Source organism: Lycorma delicatula, chromosome 8, assembly GCF_047948215.1.
Source record: "Lycorma delicatula isolate Av1 chromosome 8, ASM4794821v1, whole genome shotgun sequence".
Lineage (NCBI taxonomy): Eukaryota > Metazoa > Arthropoda > Insecta > Hemiptera > Fulgoridae > Lycorma > Lycorma delicatula.
In genome coordinates this window covers 89,901,975-89,921,377 of record NC_134462.1, presented here as the reverse complement: position 1 = coordinate 89,921,377, position 19,403 = coordinate 89,901,975, and the positions used below count along the sequence as shown (strand labels likewise).

At 29.3% G+C, this 19,403-nt stretch overlaps 1 protein-coding gene across 4 annotated transcripts in view; it reads right to left on the bottom strand.

The window, feature by feature from the left end:
* Positions 1–19,403, bottom strand: part of LOC142329450 (sodium-dependent nutrient amino acid transporter 1-like) — a 460,990-nt gene that overhangs the window by 34,692 nt on the left and 406,895 nt on the right. For 3 of the 4 annotated variants that reach the window (XM_075374095.1, XM_075374094.1, XM_075374096.1), the window contains exons 3-5: positions 10,798–10,912; positions 4,066–4,197; positions 762–904 (exon numbers count right to left, since the gene is read on the bottom strand). In XM_075374095.1, the coding sequence (XP_075230210.1) occupies positions 762–904; positions 4,066–4,197; positions 10,798–10,912 (390 nt within the window). Of the gene's footprint in view, positions 1–761; positions 905–4,065; positions 4,198–10,797; positions 10,913–16,776; positions 17,025–19,403 lie in introns of those variants that run through there. The other variant, XM_075374097.1, reaches the window with a different exon arrangement.

The following is a 19,403-nucleotide window of genomic DNA, read 5'->3' as shown; positions in this document are numbered from 1 at the left end:
GCATTCCAATCTCCAACTATTATTAAATTTTCATCTCCTTTTACGTGTTTAATTGCTTCATCAATCTCTTCGTATACACACTCTACCTCATCATCATCATGGGCGCTTGTAGGCATATAAACGTTAACAATCGTTGTCGGTTTAGGTTTTGATTTTATCCTTATTACAATGATTCTATCGCTATGCGTTTTGAAATATTCCACTCTCCTCCCTATCTTCTTGTTCATCATGAAACCTACTCCTGCCTGCCCATTATTTGACGCTGAGTTAATTACTCTAAAATCACCTGACCAAAAGTCGCCTTCCTCTTCCCACCGAACCTCACTAATTCCTACTATATCCACATTCACCCTATCCATTTCCCTTTTTAAATTTTCTAGCCTACCAACCTTTTTTAAGCTTCTGACATTCCACGCTCCGACTCGTAGAATGTTATTTTTTAATTTTCTGGTGACCCCTTCCTTAGTAGTCCCCACCCGGAGATCCGAACGGGGGACTATTTTACCTCCGGAATATTTTACCAAGGAAGACGCCTCCATTGTAATTAATACATATAAAAGTGTTAATAATTATCAGATTGGGTCATAATATATAAAGAAATAAAAAAAACCTATACCCCATTTTTTGAGCATTAGATAATAAACATATATAAAACAATGTTCTTATTTACTGATACATGCACTACAGCTAGCAAACAATGTGTTTAAAAATACAATTTCAAATCATTGAAAAAAAAAAATTGAATAAGTTTTATTACTTACATCTTGAAGAATATTATAACTACATTCTGAAAATGGAACTGGACCTTTTGCGCTCCATGCTGCATAGAATAGAGCCACTCCCATTATGACAGGATAGTATATGGCAACGAGAAAGGATGATAGAACTTTTACAAGTCCTACACCTGTAATTAGTAAAAATAAAAACTGGTTTAGTAAAATAATTTTAATCATGTGGTTAGTGCTTGCCTTCCTGTCCAGTAGACAAGCACAAGCAGAAAATTGACAATTTTTTTATGTTTAACTATTATATAACTAGGTCTTTCTTTTTCCTGTTTAGCCTCCGGTAACTACCATTTAGACAATTTTTCAGAGGATGAATGAGGATGATATGTGTGAGTGTAAATGAAGTGTAGTCTTATACATTCTCAGTTCGACCATTCGTGAGATGTGTGGTTAATTGAAACCCAACCACCAAAGAACACCGGTATCCACGATCTAGTATTCAAATCCGTGTAAAAATAACTGGCTTTACTAGGACTTGAACGCTGGAACTCTCAACTTCCAAATCAGCTGATTTGGGAAGGCGCGCTCACCACTAGACCAACCCGGTGGGCTATATATAACTAGGCCTAAGCCTTTATATTTTAACTCTATTAACTCCTTAATATCATGTCCTGGCAATTATTTTGAATGGCAACAATGAGACAGGGTGAGAATGAAGGTTGAGTTTTGTTGGGTTGTAATTCACAATCGATCCTGATCTGACAGTCAGGGAATATAACTAACTACAGGTACAATAAAATGAATTGTAATATTCTGTGGGCTGTCATTCAACAAAGTTGCATAAAACATTCAGACTTTTAAAATTTTATGTATTTTAAATGTCATAGTCATAACAGTAGTAGGCAACCTTATGTGAATCACAAGACACTTCTGAAAATTAGCATCGCCATTGTCAAGAATAAAAAGCATTCCTGTAAATCTTGCTAGGAAAAGTGAGAGTGGATTTCACGTTTCCTTTTTCACTGAGGCAAATATACTGTTGCACGTCAGTATAACAAACCATTTGAAAAGCACATACATATATTCATCTGTATAAATGCTACATCATCTTTTCATTACAGGATATGACTGTACAGCGAACACCATAACTCTTAGAGAAATAACGCTTTCTTGTGATTCTTTTTCTTAGGTATTTTATACATATCATAAACTAAACTATGTTAAGCAACAGATTGCATAAACGTATGATTCATGAACATTAACGGATTCATAATTCAATCTGTTTTTCCCAATAGTTTGTACAAACAGTTGTTTTTAGTGAATACTTCATTTTCATTTGGCAGGAACAACAGAAACACCTACTCTAATCTCACTTTAGTTCAGGATTTGAAGATGTAAATAGTTCTTTATTGGATAAATATACAACAAATATGCTATAAAGATGAGTGAATTTCTGTTTTGATTATAACTGGTTGTTGGGTGAGGGAGATCTGGCTTTACTTAATGGAATTTCAGACATTACTCTTATTTATGACCACTAGGCAGGAATCACAGTGTCTAATTTGGTCCACAGGTAGTCTCCATGCCTATACAAGGCTTAATTTTTCCAAAGAGGGCCAAAAAGATTTGGCCCTCTTCATATTCTGCCATCCTCAGCATGGAGAATGTAATAGGGTCGAATTTGTATTCACGGAATTAGTAATGTAGAATAAGTGACCAATGATAATTGTAAAAGGGTGAATGGTGAAAATAATGATCTTCCAATTAGGGTGAATTGGGATAGTTTACCATTTTGTCCAGGACCCTTGTGATTATAATAAATAATGAGGTTACTGCATATGAACAGATTACTTAAATTATTAGAATTAACAAATAAAAAAATGTCAAGGTACACTCGAATTAGCATACAATTATCAGGCCAGAGGCTGTTCACCACAACTAAAGAGAAAAATTTCAATACCTGGATATAATAAAGAATGAAGCCAGCAAAGGAGAGAATAACAAACTAGAATATATAAACTAATACAAAATTCTGTTTTCTTTCAAAATCATTTAGCAGATACAGTACTTAGTAACTGCATTATCTAGCTAATAAATATTTAATGTAAAATTAATAAATGTTCATAAATATAATAACTGAAAACTAACATCAATCAGATTATAGCCAGAATAACAAATATTATAAATAAAAAAGTATAATAATTAAAATAGTTACACATAGCTGAGTTACAAAACAATGGCTTTCTAAACCTAAGTTTTAAATCTGAATCCCATTGAAAAATTTTAACCCAATTAAGTTCCTGCAATTCAGTTGTTTGTTGACAGTTTAATCTATTATAGTATATCAATTAGCTTTTATGGCTTATTTTAACTTATTACCATTAGACAATGTTCCTCATAGCTTATTCACTTTAAGCTTCAATAATAAAAAAAAAAAGGCCTAATATTATCTTCAACACCTTAACCAACATGATGAAGCATTTATATCAGGGATAACTTCACATCGTAGTACAAATAGTAAAATATACTTTAAGATCAAAGTAATAATATTGAGATTAAATGAAATAACCTCTATATTAAGACAGAAATTCATTCCAATCAGCAATACTGGATAATTTCATATTCATAATATGAATTTTATTTTATTATATTATTAAAACTAATAAAAAACTGTCTTCTTTTCTTATTGTTATTTGTTAGATGATTGTTAATAAATTAAAAACAGCAGAAAATTTAATTGTATAAAAGTAAGTGATAGCTTATATGCAATGTAATTCAAGAATTCTACATTTAATGTAGATGTACCTGGTAAAAAATACTTACTTTAATTCAAATGCAATTTATGTTAACATTACAGATAAACAATAAATTAAAGAATCTGAGTAGCAAAAATTTTACAAAAAAAAAATTAATTATCACATAATGCTGAATATACCAATTAAATATATAGAATATACCTAAATTTAGTAGGAATTAAACAAAAAATTAATACACATATCTTTCAATACTCACTGAAAGGTAGGAAAATAGTCTTCAATTACTATTTTCATTAGGACAAAGCAAAACTTCATTCAAATTTGTATAATGTGTTTACTAAAAATGGTAGTATAATAGTATAATGTAGGAATAAATAGTAAGAAGAACTTGTAAAACAACTTGTTAAATAGTGTTACAAGTTCATTGACATCAAACCACACAATTGGGGTTCTCCAAAATCAGTTTCTTTGTATACAAGTTTCATAAACTGTTAAGATAGGATCTATACTAGAAAATACTGTGGTAAAAGAACAAAATTACAAATAAATAGTAAAGAGAATAATTAAAGAAAAAAATAATTTACCTTTTAATAATGGTACAGCTCTCCATAATTTTGTCGTACCTTCTTGACAAAACTGACCGAGCACCACTTCTAGGAACACTAATGGTATACCAATTATCAAGGCAAGGCTTATATATACTAAGAGAAATGTACCTAAAATGTAAACAAAAGGCTAGTAAGAAATTTTAAGTTAATTTATTTATATGCTTTTTTTAATTTATAAATGATTAAGTTCTAGTATTAATTAATTAGAAGTTAACAAACGTAATCTAAATATATTCATTATTGCTATAATATATTTCATCAAAACTAGGTTTGTTACAAGTCAAATAAAATTTATTAACTTTATTTTGTAAGAATCTGATTTGCATACAAGTAGATGCAAGGTATCAATTCATATAAAGGCACATTTGGCATGTTGTCATGTTCTATACACTATACTCTACACATGGAAATACACTATATGTGGATGTGCAGGAGAAGGTCAGTGAAGGATAGAAATCCAGTAGCAAATAGGCCGTAACATTAGCTAGATGTGGAGGAAATGTCGGTTAGTCTAAATGCCATTTGTATTCTATACCTGTTTGCACTTATCTAAATATATATCAGTATCTGTTAAACATAAAATCATAAATTATAACTGTAAATCTATTAGGAGTTTAACTTGAAGTTTTCTATAAAATTTAATAATAACCTACCTGCATTTAACATTTCTGTATTTTAGAATACCTAAAATAAAAATAAACACTGTTACTTTAAATAAGTTAACATGATACACACAATTAGAAATACCTAGATTTACAAATCAAATTGCTTCTTCTTCGTGCTCTATCTATAAATATGAATAGGGATGAGATAAAAACATATATGTTTAATAAATTTGACAGCTAAAACACAGATTGGGTCAAGAGTCAATTGTCCAAAGGATTACTGAGTAGCAGAGTAATGTTGTGTTGAAGAGGTGGGAAGGAAGTAGGGTCAACAAGATTTACTTCTACTGATATTATATCACTATTTTATTTTAATGTAGGATGTGACATAAAGAAATAGGCTGGCAAGTATTAAATTTACCTATATTTTGCAAGATAGTTAATCTACTACATTAAATTATATTTCATTATATATTAAATGTTAAAGATATATTAAATTATGCTTAGGGGTTAAGTGTAGATGTAATTTCAGTGTGTGATATCTAGCTTGTTGTGTTTGAAAGGTAATCTAGTCCTTATTGGTAAACCAGCTGCCCTACATTCTGAATGAGAAATTCCCAAAGCAGATGTTACTGTCCACTTGGAACTGTTACAAGATTCGAGGAGAACTGGTTGAGAAGGAGCAGTAAAGGGGACTGATGATTGTATTTCTAGTGGACTGTTTAAAACGAGGTGTGTTAACTATTTTCATAAATAAATCTGAAAATGAATCAACAAAAATCTATAATAGCTCTACTAATGAAAATCATTTTTTTGATATATTTTTCACATTCTTAGCATGTAACAAAGATCAACTTGAAAAAATAAAAACCACATTAACTATACATAATTCTCAAAGTATACAAATATTAATATATATTTCATGTTCCCTTAGTACTTAGATACCTTTATTTTTCTTTTTTTTTTGAATTCCGACCGGAATTCAAAGCCGGGACCTCCGGATGAAAGGCCGAGATGCTACCACCTGCGCCACAGAGGCCGGCAATACTTAGATACCTACTTCTATGAAATTGTACTTTAAAAAATTAAATATTTGAAATGTTTATATTTAAACGTTTATCATCTCTGACTATTTTTATGAAAGTGGATACTAATAAAATATTTGTTGTAATCACCAGTAGGAAAAACTAGGAATCACTGATCCAATCTTTTAATAATTTGTCATTCAAACATTATCTCCTCTCACTTCATGGGTTTTACCTTCACCATTGTATTTACAGATGTTGTGAATTTTCTGTTGCATGCAATACAATGCATTATAATTATGATGCACTTTTTGTTTAAAAAACAATTATTTATTTAAAAATATGATATATATTTTACCACTTTTGTTGTAAACTATTGATCAGATTTGCTTTAATATAAATAAAAATTCTTCTGTTAATTGAAATACACATATTTGCAACAAATGTCATCATCATCATCATTTCCTTAAAAAGATATAGTCATAGACCTGTTCTGGCATTCCTCTCACTTCCTTCCTACCAGAGCACAGTTAAGAATTTGTTTGGGAATTCTTGAATTCTCTATTCTTCCTAGATATTCCTTCCAACACTCTGTATAGCTTGTTATTACATCAATTATAGTAGTATTGGAATATCTTTTAATGGTTCTCATTGGACTAGAATTAAATATAATTTTTTGTCAGTCATCTAACTAGTTCAATGCTATTCTCAATTCCATTCTACTCCGTGTTAATCTTTTAGCTGCACATAATAATTACATCTGACCTCAATTATCATTTTTTTGTCATCTTTTTCTACAGTTCTTCATATATCTCTTTATTATCAAATTTACTGAACCTGAATGTCAACCGACCTGTCTATGGCATTTTGACCTCTTATCTCTACAACATTCTATCATAAACTTTTCATTTTGTACATTTTAAAGTTTTTTTACCTTTTCATTTTGTACTTTATCATCCCATTTACTTATTATTTTATCATCCCACCTAATTTTCAATGTCTGCCAATAATACCTAATTTCAAAAGCCTCTATTCTTCTCTTTCAGTCTTACTGTTTTTTATTTCATTATCATAAAGAACTACTCTTCATACAAATATTTTTAAAGAATGTCTTTGAATTCTTAAATCTTCTTTTCAAACTTCTTTTCTGTATGAAAGTTATCCTTCTTGTACCAGTTTTCTTTTGATCTCTGTCTCACTTTATCTATCTTTTATAATTTTACTCTTTAAATAACAAAATTCTGTAATGTTTGGTTTATTAAATTCCTTGAACTTAATATTTAATATTATTTAATTCTTGATTATAATATTTACTTTATTTCAAAACTGAATTTTTTTCTAATAATTAAATATTTGCAATTTGATTTCTGCCAAAACAACAGTTTCATTTGTGGAATTCAGTTCATAATATATATGACTTTTGCAAATTTATTTTTTTTGTGAAATAATGTTAGTTTTATTCAATTAATTTTATCCACTTTTTCATAAATCTAAATATATCTCCACATTCATCTTAATCAAATAAACAATTAACAGTAATGACATATTAAACATTTTTGAAACAATGATAGAGCGAATTAATTTTTTTATTAAACTACAGTCAATTATTTTAAAGTAGTGACACAAAATCCAATTACAAATCTCTATCTCATATATCGTTATGATGAAGTACACTGCTCACACAGAAGTTGTCAGTATTAATCTGAAAAACTTTAATTAACTTCATTAAAATAAACTTTCGACCAGAAATAAGAAAATAAAGTAGCCTTTCTTAGAATACATTTTAACTTCAAAAACAGTCAAACTAGTTCCATATGATAATTTTGGTTAAAATAAAAACTGACTACATTTTAAAATAATTTAAGGCATTTCAAAATAATTTAAGGTATATTTTAGACCTATTAGGAAGAGCACTATGTTTTAAAATTATTTAATAAAATAAAAGTAAACAACTAGAAAGGTTATTATTGTGAGCTGAAAAAGAAAATCACAAATGCTTCAGAATTCTGAAATTAGGGATTTTCAAAAAAAAGTTTAAAAAATATGAAAATAACAATACTAAAGGGTTATAAAAAAATAACACACCTATAGAAAATCAACAAATATCTGTGTAAAAGATTGGATATAATGAAGTGTACTACATTTCTCAATAATTTCAGTGTTATACGGGTTATTGCTACATGTGATGGTTTACAAGTTTCATTTCACAAATACTTTTAAATAGAAAAAACTTGAGAGAAATTTTTTGTGTCAGGAAAAGGATTTCTTTTTATAGGATATCAATCATGATCTTCCATCTTGAACAATGAATAACATATTATTATTATAATAAATTATTTTATAAAATATTATATAAACTGAAAAATAAATTACAAAACTCCATAAAAACCATAATGCAATTTTTTTTTTTAATAAGGATTTTTTTCAGATGACATTAGTTGGTGAATTTTTTAAGGTGTTTATTTTTTTAGTATTCTTTCAGTTGTCAGTTGATACCACAGAAATCCTAAATTATAATTAATTTAATGATTATATCAATTGTCAACATTAAAAAAAAAGTGCCGCAATATTGTGATATAAAATATCAGAATTTTGTATACAAGTACTAATGTTCTTATATGCAAAATGTTTCATTTTAATCATCCCAGACGATTTTCTCGTAAACTATGCACAATACAAATCAATTTCTGAACTAAGGTTATTCTGATTGGAGGGGGCCACACATCATGGTGACTTTGAATTTGACCTTGAACTGGACCTCACTGCAATGTTAACACAATTTTTTTTCAAATGGAGTGACCTATTTTTGACCCCACCAATGAAAAGAGCAGAAAATTTTACATTGAATATGTGGTCACACATATGACCTTGAACCTTTTTTGAAGCTAATCATCAGAGATAAATAGTGTTATACTGAGTTACACATTTTTGAAGGTCATACAATATTCCAAGAATATTTACATTTTGGGCTATTTATCTCACAAATTATGCGAAAGAGCATAAAAATGACTTTACAGTATTGTATAACATTGTCTCTGATGATTAGTGGTATGACCTTCAAAAAAGGTCTAAGGTCATTTGTGTGACCACATATTTTAATGTAGAATTTTCTGCTCTTTTCATTGGTGGGGTCAAAAATAATCATTCCACTTAAAAAATCGTGTTAACCTTTAAATAAGCTCAAGGTAAAGGTAAAGGTCAACTCCAAGGTCACCATGAGATGTCCCCTTCCAATCTGAGTTTAGATAATTGTTTTTCATTGTGCGTAGTTTACGAGAAAATCACCTGGGGCAATTATAATGAAATATTATATAATTTTATATATACTCGTATATACTTTACAAACACACACATATATATATATATATATATATATATAGACTTTACAAACTTATAAATTAAATACACTACATTTCACTTAGAATTTTCTGAGCTTCCTCAGGTGACAATACACCTTTATACACACATCATACAAAATTCTAAATGTCTATGAAATAATATGTCAGTATGCAAGAGAATTTTGTATGATGTGTGTATGAATGTGTATTGTCACCTGAGGAAGCTTAGGAATGCTAAGTGAAATGTAGTGTATATCTAATTTACAAGGGTAAGTCAATTATTATCCGCAATTTAGTTATATTTTTGTTTATGTTGGTAGTACTGTCGTGTTGCGTAGATGATGCATGCGTGGTTAAATTGTTGATAAGTCTGTGCAGGTTTGATGCTGCTAGGTTAGTTCCATTATCGCTGCCCTACCATTAACCATGGCTGCTCTGCTTTCTCTTTATACCAAAGAAGAGTAATGTTCAGTGATCCATTTTTTGTGGTCGGAAGGTGTATCAGGGGCCGAAATTCATCGAAGACTTCTGGTACAGTACAGGAACATTGAGTTGCCGCAATGGAGTGTCTATGAATGGATTGAAAAATTCAACAATGGTCGCACAAGTGTTATGCATGATGAAGGAGCCGGACGATTGTTTACCGCCACAAATGAGGAAAACATTGAGCGTGCACGTGGCATGGTTTTCTTAGACAGATGACTAACTATTGATGAAGTGGCACATCGTCTGCAAATTAGTCATGGTTCTGCCTACGAAATTATCCACAACAGACTTGGGTTTCATAAAGTCTGTACAAGATGGGTCCCAAAACAACTTACACAGTTGCATAAACAAACGGGCTTGGACATCTGGATCGCTGTGGTAACAAATGGGACATCTTCTTAGACAGAATCATCACTGGTGACAAAACATGGATCCATCATTACGAGCCAGAGAGTAAACGACAGAGTATGGAATGGAAACATCCATTATGCCCTGCAAAAAAAAGTTCAAGACCCAACCGTACGCAGGAAAACTGATGCTTATGGTTTTTTGGGACTCACAAGGCCCAGTACTGGAATATTATGTGGAAAGGAGCACGATAATCAACAGTGCGCATTACAGTGAGATGCTGACTATCAAGATGAAGCCTGCAATTCAAAGCAAACCCCCGAGGAATGCTGTCGAAAGGTATTGTGTTGTTGCATGACAATGCCCATCTACATACTGCTGCCCACACTGCTGAAATGCTCCAGAAACTCAACTTTGAAGTACTGGCTCAACCTTTGTATAGTCCTGATCTTGCCCCTTCTGACTACCAATTGTTTGGTCCACTCAAAGAGGCATTATGGGGCCGTTGATTTACCTCGGACATAACAGTGGAAGAAGCAGCTCAACCGAAAACCTTCTTTTATGAGGGCATCAGGAAACTTGTGCAACGATGGACCAAATGCGTTGAAATGCAAGGGGACTATGTTGAAAAATGATGTACATGTAAGTTTCCTATTCGTATTGCAATAAAATTTATAATTACATTGCGGATATTAATTGACTTACCCTCGTATAAGTTTGTATAGTTGATTGGTTAACCAAAGAGATTAATAAAGATAATATTTTTAAGTAAAATATGTCTTGTTATTATAATTAATTCTATCTAATCAAGAGGAAAAATAAACTTAAATTAATAATATTCATATAATGTGTGCATATTAATGTATCTGAACAAATCAGTTATTGTTATAAGTAGAAATTTCTTACCATCTCCATTGTGAAAAACTATTGTTGGTAATCTAATAATATTTCCAAGACTGGCTGTTAAAGAAAGTACCACCATAACACTGCCCAAACTGGGCAAACATTGACACCATGGGACCTGAAACAAAATATAAAAAAAAATATTAGAATAAAAGCCATAAAAAGTACAAATAATAACTTACTGAATCTAATCATAGTTGTATTAAACCATCAACTTTTGAAACAACAAACTGAATCTAATTATATAAAAACAGCACTTAATAAGCTCCAACTGGTTTTCAGTCACCTTGTCACTATCTTCAGTTACTGATCTCTTCCTGGCATTTGGTTTGTTATTTCAAAAGTTTAGTTTAAAAAAAAATTATTTGGTATCTGCTATGAATAAAAACAATCATTTCAGAGTGCTACAAAGATTTTACAATCAATAACTTTATAAAAGATGTTTTCTTTGCTGAGTGGAGGAATGACATGTAGTCATAGAAATGAGTAAATAAAAGCCGGTTGCTTTATTCAATTACAAACTTATGGGCATCATACATACAAAGAATCTGGGATACAAGGAGTAAATAAAAATTACTTTTCCTCAGAGTAATGATGCTCAATTAAACAATAATAAACAGAATGAAGGTGTCACTTATAGGGGTAAATATCATCTGCATTTTGGTAACCCTGGCATGCTGATGTGCAACATTACATTCGGCTTAGTCAAGAGCAGGATTAGAAACCACTTAACTCTTCATTTGCTCCAAGTAAACATGTACAGAATGACTGTTCTCTTGAAAATGTATATGCTGTTTCTGGCCCAGAAACAGCATAAACATTTTCATATTTATGCTTATTTATATAAGCATATAAACTATATTCTGAAATATTTGAAGAACACTGATTTAATTTATAATGGTAGAATAAATAAATTAGCAAAAATTTTAATTTAATATAGAACATAAAAATTAGATAAAATTAAAAAAACTTTTTATAAAAATAGTTATAAATTATTATAATGATTATTTTAATAGTATTATTAATATTATTGAAAACGTTAATACATTTTTAGAACTTTTGTACACTATTATTGTTATTATTTTAGTAAATAACTTAATTTTGTTTGTTCATTCAACAACCATCTCATCTCCTTCATTTATCTACAAATCTCTGATAAATAAAAAAATGGAGTTTAAGGTTTAACAAATATTATAAAAATTTAAAAATTGGTTTTTATTACTTATATAGTAACAAATGAACAAGTATTAAGGAGAATTGAAGGGAAGAGGAAAATGCTAAATGTGATTGAATATAGGAAAAGGAACTGGCTAGGACATTGTATCAGAAGAAGGTGTTTTTAGATGCGAGGAGATGCGAATGGAAGGAAAGGAGGAGATTTCAAATGATGGATGGAATTATGGAAAAAGGAAAATATGCAGAATCAAAGAGGTTAGCAAAGGGTAGAACAAGGTGGAGAGAAGCAGCCATGACAGGACCTATTCTATTGGCAAAACACTATGAATGAATGATTGAAATTACCATAAAAATAATTATCATAGATTTGACTAGAAGTTTTATGAATTAACTGGAATATAAAAGTTAATATGTAGCTAAATGATGATAGTATTGCAAGAATGCAAAGATTTAAACTTATAATTATATAGTCGATCCTCTACGTAATGAAATCGAGAATCCCAAGAAAAAAACATTAAATAGAGGTTTTCGTTAAGTATATAACACTAATTTTTTCTGAAACACTAAGGCTCTTCTGTTTTGACAATGTATGTGGCATACTAAGAAAGAGTATACTGTATAACGAGAGTAACCTAATCCAAAGACAGAGACCAACTGAATTAATCCCAGAAAAAATTATCGCTGAACTGTATATATGCACTGAACAATAGAAGGAGTGTGTTAAATGTTTTCTAAGAATTCTATTAGTTATGTCTACATACTGTAGGTAAAGGTCTCATTTAGGCTAATGAGTAAAAGTTTGCACTGTAATTTTAGTGCTCTGTGTTAGTTAATGGATTTTGGAAAATTTTGTTACTTTAATATGTAGGCAGACAGTAACTGCAGAACATGTGTTTAAATGTTTGTTAGAATTTTATTGTTAATGGGTTATAAAAAAAATTTGAAATTTTTTGAAAATTGAAAATTTTTGCTTTACCAGTTGAATAAAAATAACATGTCATTCTTGATTGTCGACAAGAATACTTTGTGTTTGTATACAGATACAATTTAGGTACAGAAATCAAAAGGATAACTAGCTTAAACTCACAGAAATGTCAAAAATACAAAATTTAATGTCATTTCTAAAAAATTACTGTTTGTTACTAAATACTGTATTATGTTAATATGCAGAATGTCACCATTTTGTTATATTGAGGTGTGAATACATTTACATGTAATTTTATTAAAATATCATGATGCAGTAAAAAAAAAATTGTTAAATCAAGATTTTCATAATATTGAGGTTCATTATGTACAGGTTTGACTGTATTATGTTTTTACAGTTGATAGTAAAATCCATTTTTTTTAACCTAAAGAAATTGTTATCTTACCTAAGGCAAATTCACTACAGTACTTAAAAATCAACAGTCAGTGTAATAAATTATCACTTGAGAGCTGCTTTGATTTAGCTATTAGCCTAGTAAAGCCTGAATATCTTAGCTATCCTGATAAAAGTTATAAGTTTAAGCCTAGGCAGCACTGGTAAGTTGGACTAAGTTAAGAATTATGATGTAAATTTACATCATAATTGTTGAGTACAATTAGAATTAATCCAGTTATGATGTATCTGAAGTAAACCAGAATAGAAACAGCCGTGCTATAATTCACATCAGTCTTCCTGCTCTACATTAATATGAAAAAGATCATACTCAGAAACTGAAGACATCTGAATTGAAAAGGTTAATTTTAAAAGATTTCTTTTTGCTTAGGACATAAATGTTAAATTCTTCCTCCAAACTTTCCTTTGGTAAGGGATTTAAGAGAGAGTTAATGAGTGAAAGGTTTTTCATGTTAGATAAGTGGAGTAGAATGAAGAAGAAATGTTTATAGTCAAACCCTTATGGTAATTACCAAAAGGTTTTGGCTTTGTAGATTTTTAAAAATATATTCTAAGTAACAACTATGAAGAATTTCATCCAGTTACTTAAATATATTAAAATTCTGATTTTATTATGAGCATTTTTAATCCCATAGAATTAGTTATTCAAAATTCTACCTTGGAAATAATTTAAGTAAATTAAAAATATTCTATTTCTGCTTTGGTTGATTAAGAAGTAATTAGAATGAATTGGTACAGTCTGTCCAATCCTAATTTTTATTTTTTATGGATTCAAAATTCATAGACCAAAGTAGAACTACTCAGCAAAAGTTCAATTGTATAAGATTAAGTTAGTTCCAGCTATGTACTTTTTGTAGATATCTCTTTCTAAGTAACAATTATACAGAATTTCAACATTCAATCAACTAAATAAGGAAGAAATTGTGATGTGCTTTTGAGAAGTTGAACACTTTGTAATACTATGAGGTTTATTATTCAAGATTTTAATAGTAGAAGTATAATTTAAATACATATGAATTTCTTATATTGTTTTTTTGGCAGTTTTGGTTATTTACTACACTAAATTGGTCAGTTTGTTCAATTCCTACTTTCCTTTTGGAACTAATGGTTTTTTTTTTAATCTGTGTGATAGTGGGACTAGATGATACCTTACAGTCAGCCTACATGGCACGTCACGGCCTTTAATCCAGAGTTACTGGGTTCCCAGTCAGGCATGGCATTTTTCACCCACAATCATTCTACAAATCATTCATCTCATCCTCTGAAGCAATATAAACGGTGGTCCTGGAGGTTAAAAAAAAATAGAGATAATACCTTACAGAAAAATTTAAATTTTCTATAAACTGCAGTTTGACTGTGATCAGTGGCTGAATGATGGTATATATATATATTGCTGCAGGCATAAATTAAAAATATTAAGCAGCTCAAGAATGAAAAAGAAAACAAATTGTGGTTTACCAATCCAGAATTCAACAAGTAAATTATTATACTGTGCATAATAAACAACAAATTATGGTATGTACTAAACCATGATGTTTTATTATATAACAGTTACTCTTCATTTTTATTATTTTTTAAAACTAGTAATAGTAAAAAAAAGATCTATTGCAAACCACAAATTATCAGTTTTTTGTTTGACAGAACAAACATTTATATTACAGTTATTTTGAACAGTTATTTTTGTATTATGTTAATTTTAACAGTAAAACTTACTTAAAAATGAACACAGCAATTAGTAATAAATAAACTATACATAATAAGATCCTCTTACCTCGTGGTATATTATTTAATTTTTCATTATCATTCATTCTGTCGCATTTCATTACCTTTCTATTTTTTTAAAATTAATTTTTTCTTCTAGTAATGATCCTATATCATTCATTATTTCTAACTCATTCCTATTTTCAGCCAAAGTAACAGCGGACAAATCTTAATACTCATATAGTTTTTCTCTGGACCATCAAGACACCCCAAAAATGTTTTAGTTTTCTTAAATCATCTTTCGCATGAATTGGGCATGCTACAATCTTGTGGTACAAGGAGAGATTCTTCACATACTGCAGCTTGCCTTCCTCATTTTTGCTCTTATTCTATTCAATCTTTATTTTTCTATTTTTATTTTCTACCTGAATCTTTTTTTCAATAAATTTTTTAGTGGCATTGATTAATTGACCACTAGTTACTAATAAATGCCAACAGCAGGCAATAATAAAACAGCACAAAAAATTGTTAACCTCAATCCTTTACAGGAACCAGTTTATTGGATGTGAGTTCAGTTTTTTCTTTCTGGAACCACCGTAAGATATTACTTAAGAGGATGAATGAGTGCAAATGAAGTGTAGTCTTGTACAGTCTCAGGTCGACCATTCCTGAGATGTGTGGTTAATTGAATCCCAACCAGCAAAGAACACCAGCATCCATAATATAGTATTCAAATCCGTATAAGGGTATGTAAGTTCAGCTATTGGCATTCATCCTTATTTTCACACATTCCAATTTTCAGGATGTTACTAAACAAGATACTCAAGAAGTTATGGAACCTTCAGGTTGTAAGAGATAACCCACCAGGTTGGTCTAGTGGTTAAAGCGTCTTCCCAAATCAGCTGATTTAGAAGTCGAGAGATACAGCGTTCAAGTCCTAGTAAAGCCAGTTATTTTTACACGGATTTGAATACTAGATCGTGGATACCGGTGTTCTTTGGTGATTGGGTTTCAATTAACCACACATCTCAGGAATGGTGGAACTGAGAATGTACAAGACTACACCTAATTTACACTCATACATATCATCCTCATTCATCCTCTGAAGAATTATCTAAACGATAGTTACCGGAGGCTAAACAGAAAAGAAAAAAAAAAAGGGTTGTAAGAGATACAATTTATTGTCTTCTTACTCAGGATTATATATTATATTATATATTCTCTCTTTTTTTTTATATTTCAATTATATTATTCTTGAAATCTGTAATGTTTTATACCATTATACAGCGTAAATTATTTTTTCAAGATCTGCAAATTCCATATATATATATATTCTAGACTTTATATTTTATATTCCTAACATTAACAGGTTATTTGGATATCATACAGAATTGATTTGGATCAAAACATTAAAACGTCATCGATCAAAATCATAATTCAAACTAAATGTAAAACTGTTTATGCCACTTTTTACAAGAAAAATGACTTGATGTGTTACTTATGTGTTTTGTCAAGGTAAATAGTTACTATGAGAAAAGTGTTTTAATGTTAGTGTTTACTGTAAGTAAAATTACATTTACTCAAATTGGTTAAAATTCATGTAATATTGGTGATGATGTCATAACTAAATATGAAAATAAATATAAATCCTTATATCTATTGAGATAAAAGAGAAAAATAAATAAATTTAATAATTATATCGATAATAATAAATAAAAATAAGTTACCATATTTCAGAACACACTAATAATGAATTGCTTAAATGTACTTTTAAGCATTTCCACATTTCGTTTAATAAAAACAAACCTCTCAAAAAGATTTCTTAAATTAATAAGTAAAATTAATAAATTTAACTAATGTAAACTGTACATGAACACTAAACAGTAAACTATAACTTAACTACTGAAAACAATAATATAACAAAAATATATTTTTATTCAAGTTAAACATAGTAACCAACAACTACATTAAAAAGCAGCTCACTACTAGTCTACTTAAATCTTATCAGTTAAAAGCATTATTAAAAACATGATGTTAGAGTTGAGCTTAATTTTATATATATATATATATGTACTCAATTTTACGCGTTATCAATGTATAAACAGAAATAAGAATAGAATCAGAGTGAGACAGCTTCTGCATTGCCAATAAACCTATTAATAAATAAATTACATCATTTGTCGTCTTTTATCTCTAACAGTAAACAATGGATTAATGTTTAAAGAATAAATCACACTACTTACTTCATGATTAGTAATCTACACAAATATAATAAAAAAGTAATAACATTGGAAAATAATTCTGAAATTTTTATTGGCATTAGAATAAAAATAAAGCTGAGGTATGTGTATGTTAATTCTTCCATCAGTTTTTCTAATACTTGTTGATGGGCTACATGGCTAAAATTAAAAAAAAGCATTTATATTTAGCAATAATCAAATGATGAGAAATAACTGAAAGTGGCAAATTTTTACTATCAACCCTAAATCCTCTCAGGAAATGAAAACGAACTTTTTTAATGTTTTGATATCACCTGAATACCATTGAAACTAACAGCTGTCCTTAGTAATGGAAACTCAGATCACAAGATATATATATTATCTTAGTAACAGATGATTGTAAAACCTATGGACTTTTATTTTCATCATTATAATCATCACTGAGCCTTGTCATTTAAACTGACCACTAGTAGTGATAAAAAAAATAAATAAAACTTATAATTAAAATAAGTTACCATATTTCAGAACATACAAACAATATACTGATTAAATGAACTCAAATCAAGACTTCATGCTATTCTCCTTCTAGCATTCTTAGCTGCCTATCAAATTCAATAATAGTTAACATGCCTAGATGAGGAATGTATGAATCAACCATACTTGTTTCCAGTGGAATTCTGCCAGGAGCAAGAGACTCTTTTCAGGGATGGAACCAATTCATCATACATTTTGATATACAGTTTACTTTAGGATATCTACTCATTAGGCGCCATAATGAATTAATTGTATTTATCAAATGATTGACAGAAGTAAAGGATTTACTTATTTCAGAAATAAAATGGAGACTCTAAAGAAATTATAACAAAATTTTATACAGCTCTGTGAACAAGTGAGATGTGCATAACAGTGAAAGGAGAAAAAATAGAGTACTTTGAACCTTTTGAAATATGGAGCTAAAAATTGATGTTAAAGATAAAGTGTTCAAAAAAGCAACCGATAGGAAGTTCAGAGTAGAATAGGAGAGGAAAAGAGATTTTTGAAAAGAGTTTAAATAAGTAAGAGTGAACTAATTGAGCTTACAGTGAGATGATAAATGATACACATATATAAGTCAAATTTGAAGAATAAAATGGTTCGGTTAAACCTGAGGTATACGGTCAAAAGCAGTGCGACACACATATGTAGACTATGCACATACATTCATGAACACACTTTTTTTTATCTGGATGTACTAGTTGACCCTAAAACGTAATGTTTTGCAAAAAAACCCCGATACCCCATTTTTGGTATGATCACTACTATACTTTCCCTATTAATACAGTTATTCTAGCTATATTCTCCGGGAATGTAAAAAGAGTGAGGTTAGTTTATCCCTTCTCTAAAATGCAAAGTTATAGAATATACTAGAATAGAATGATGAACTTACATATCTCAGTAAACAAAAAAAAAAGTTACCTTTTAATAGCAGTTTAATAAGTAAATTAATCGTAAGAAAAAACCTGAGTAGACTAAAGAGATGTTTTAAAACGAAATTAACTGGTTTGTGTTTAGAAGATAATGATTATGAAGTCTATGTTATAACAAAATGAGAAAATCAGTTTTTCTATAAGCAAATAATAAATTATAAACTTAACGGTAAAAAAATATAAGAAAATGAGACTAGCATGCTTATAAATTTATAACATAATACACCTTATAAAAAAAAGAGCATTATAAATTTCCCCTAACATGGAACAGATATTCTAGCGTAAATAAGTACGTGTAAAATAACCAACCGTGGAAATAAACGAACACAAAAAAACACACAGTAGGTGGTAATTCATTCAACTAAAAATTTTGTAGGCTTATAAATCATATCATATTTTGTTATTACAAAAACAACAACAGAGAGAATTAGTTAGGTCTAATTTAAGAAGAAAATTAACGATACTGATGCAATATATCATTATCATTATTTTCACGTCTAGTATTTAATTTTTTAAATTTATTTGATTGTACTTTATTTATTTTAACCTTAAAAGTTAAAGCGAGTTAAAAATCCTTAAGGACTATTTAAATAACTCATGAATGCTACTACATAATAAAATGAAAATTTATTCTAATAGAAATAATTTTCTCAGAAAAATATAAAAGTA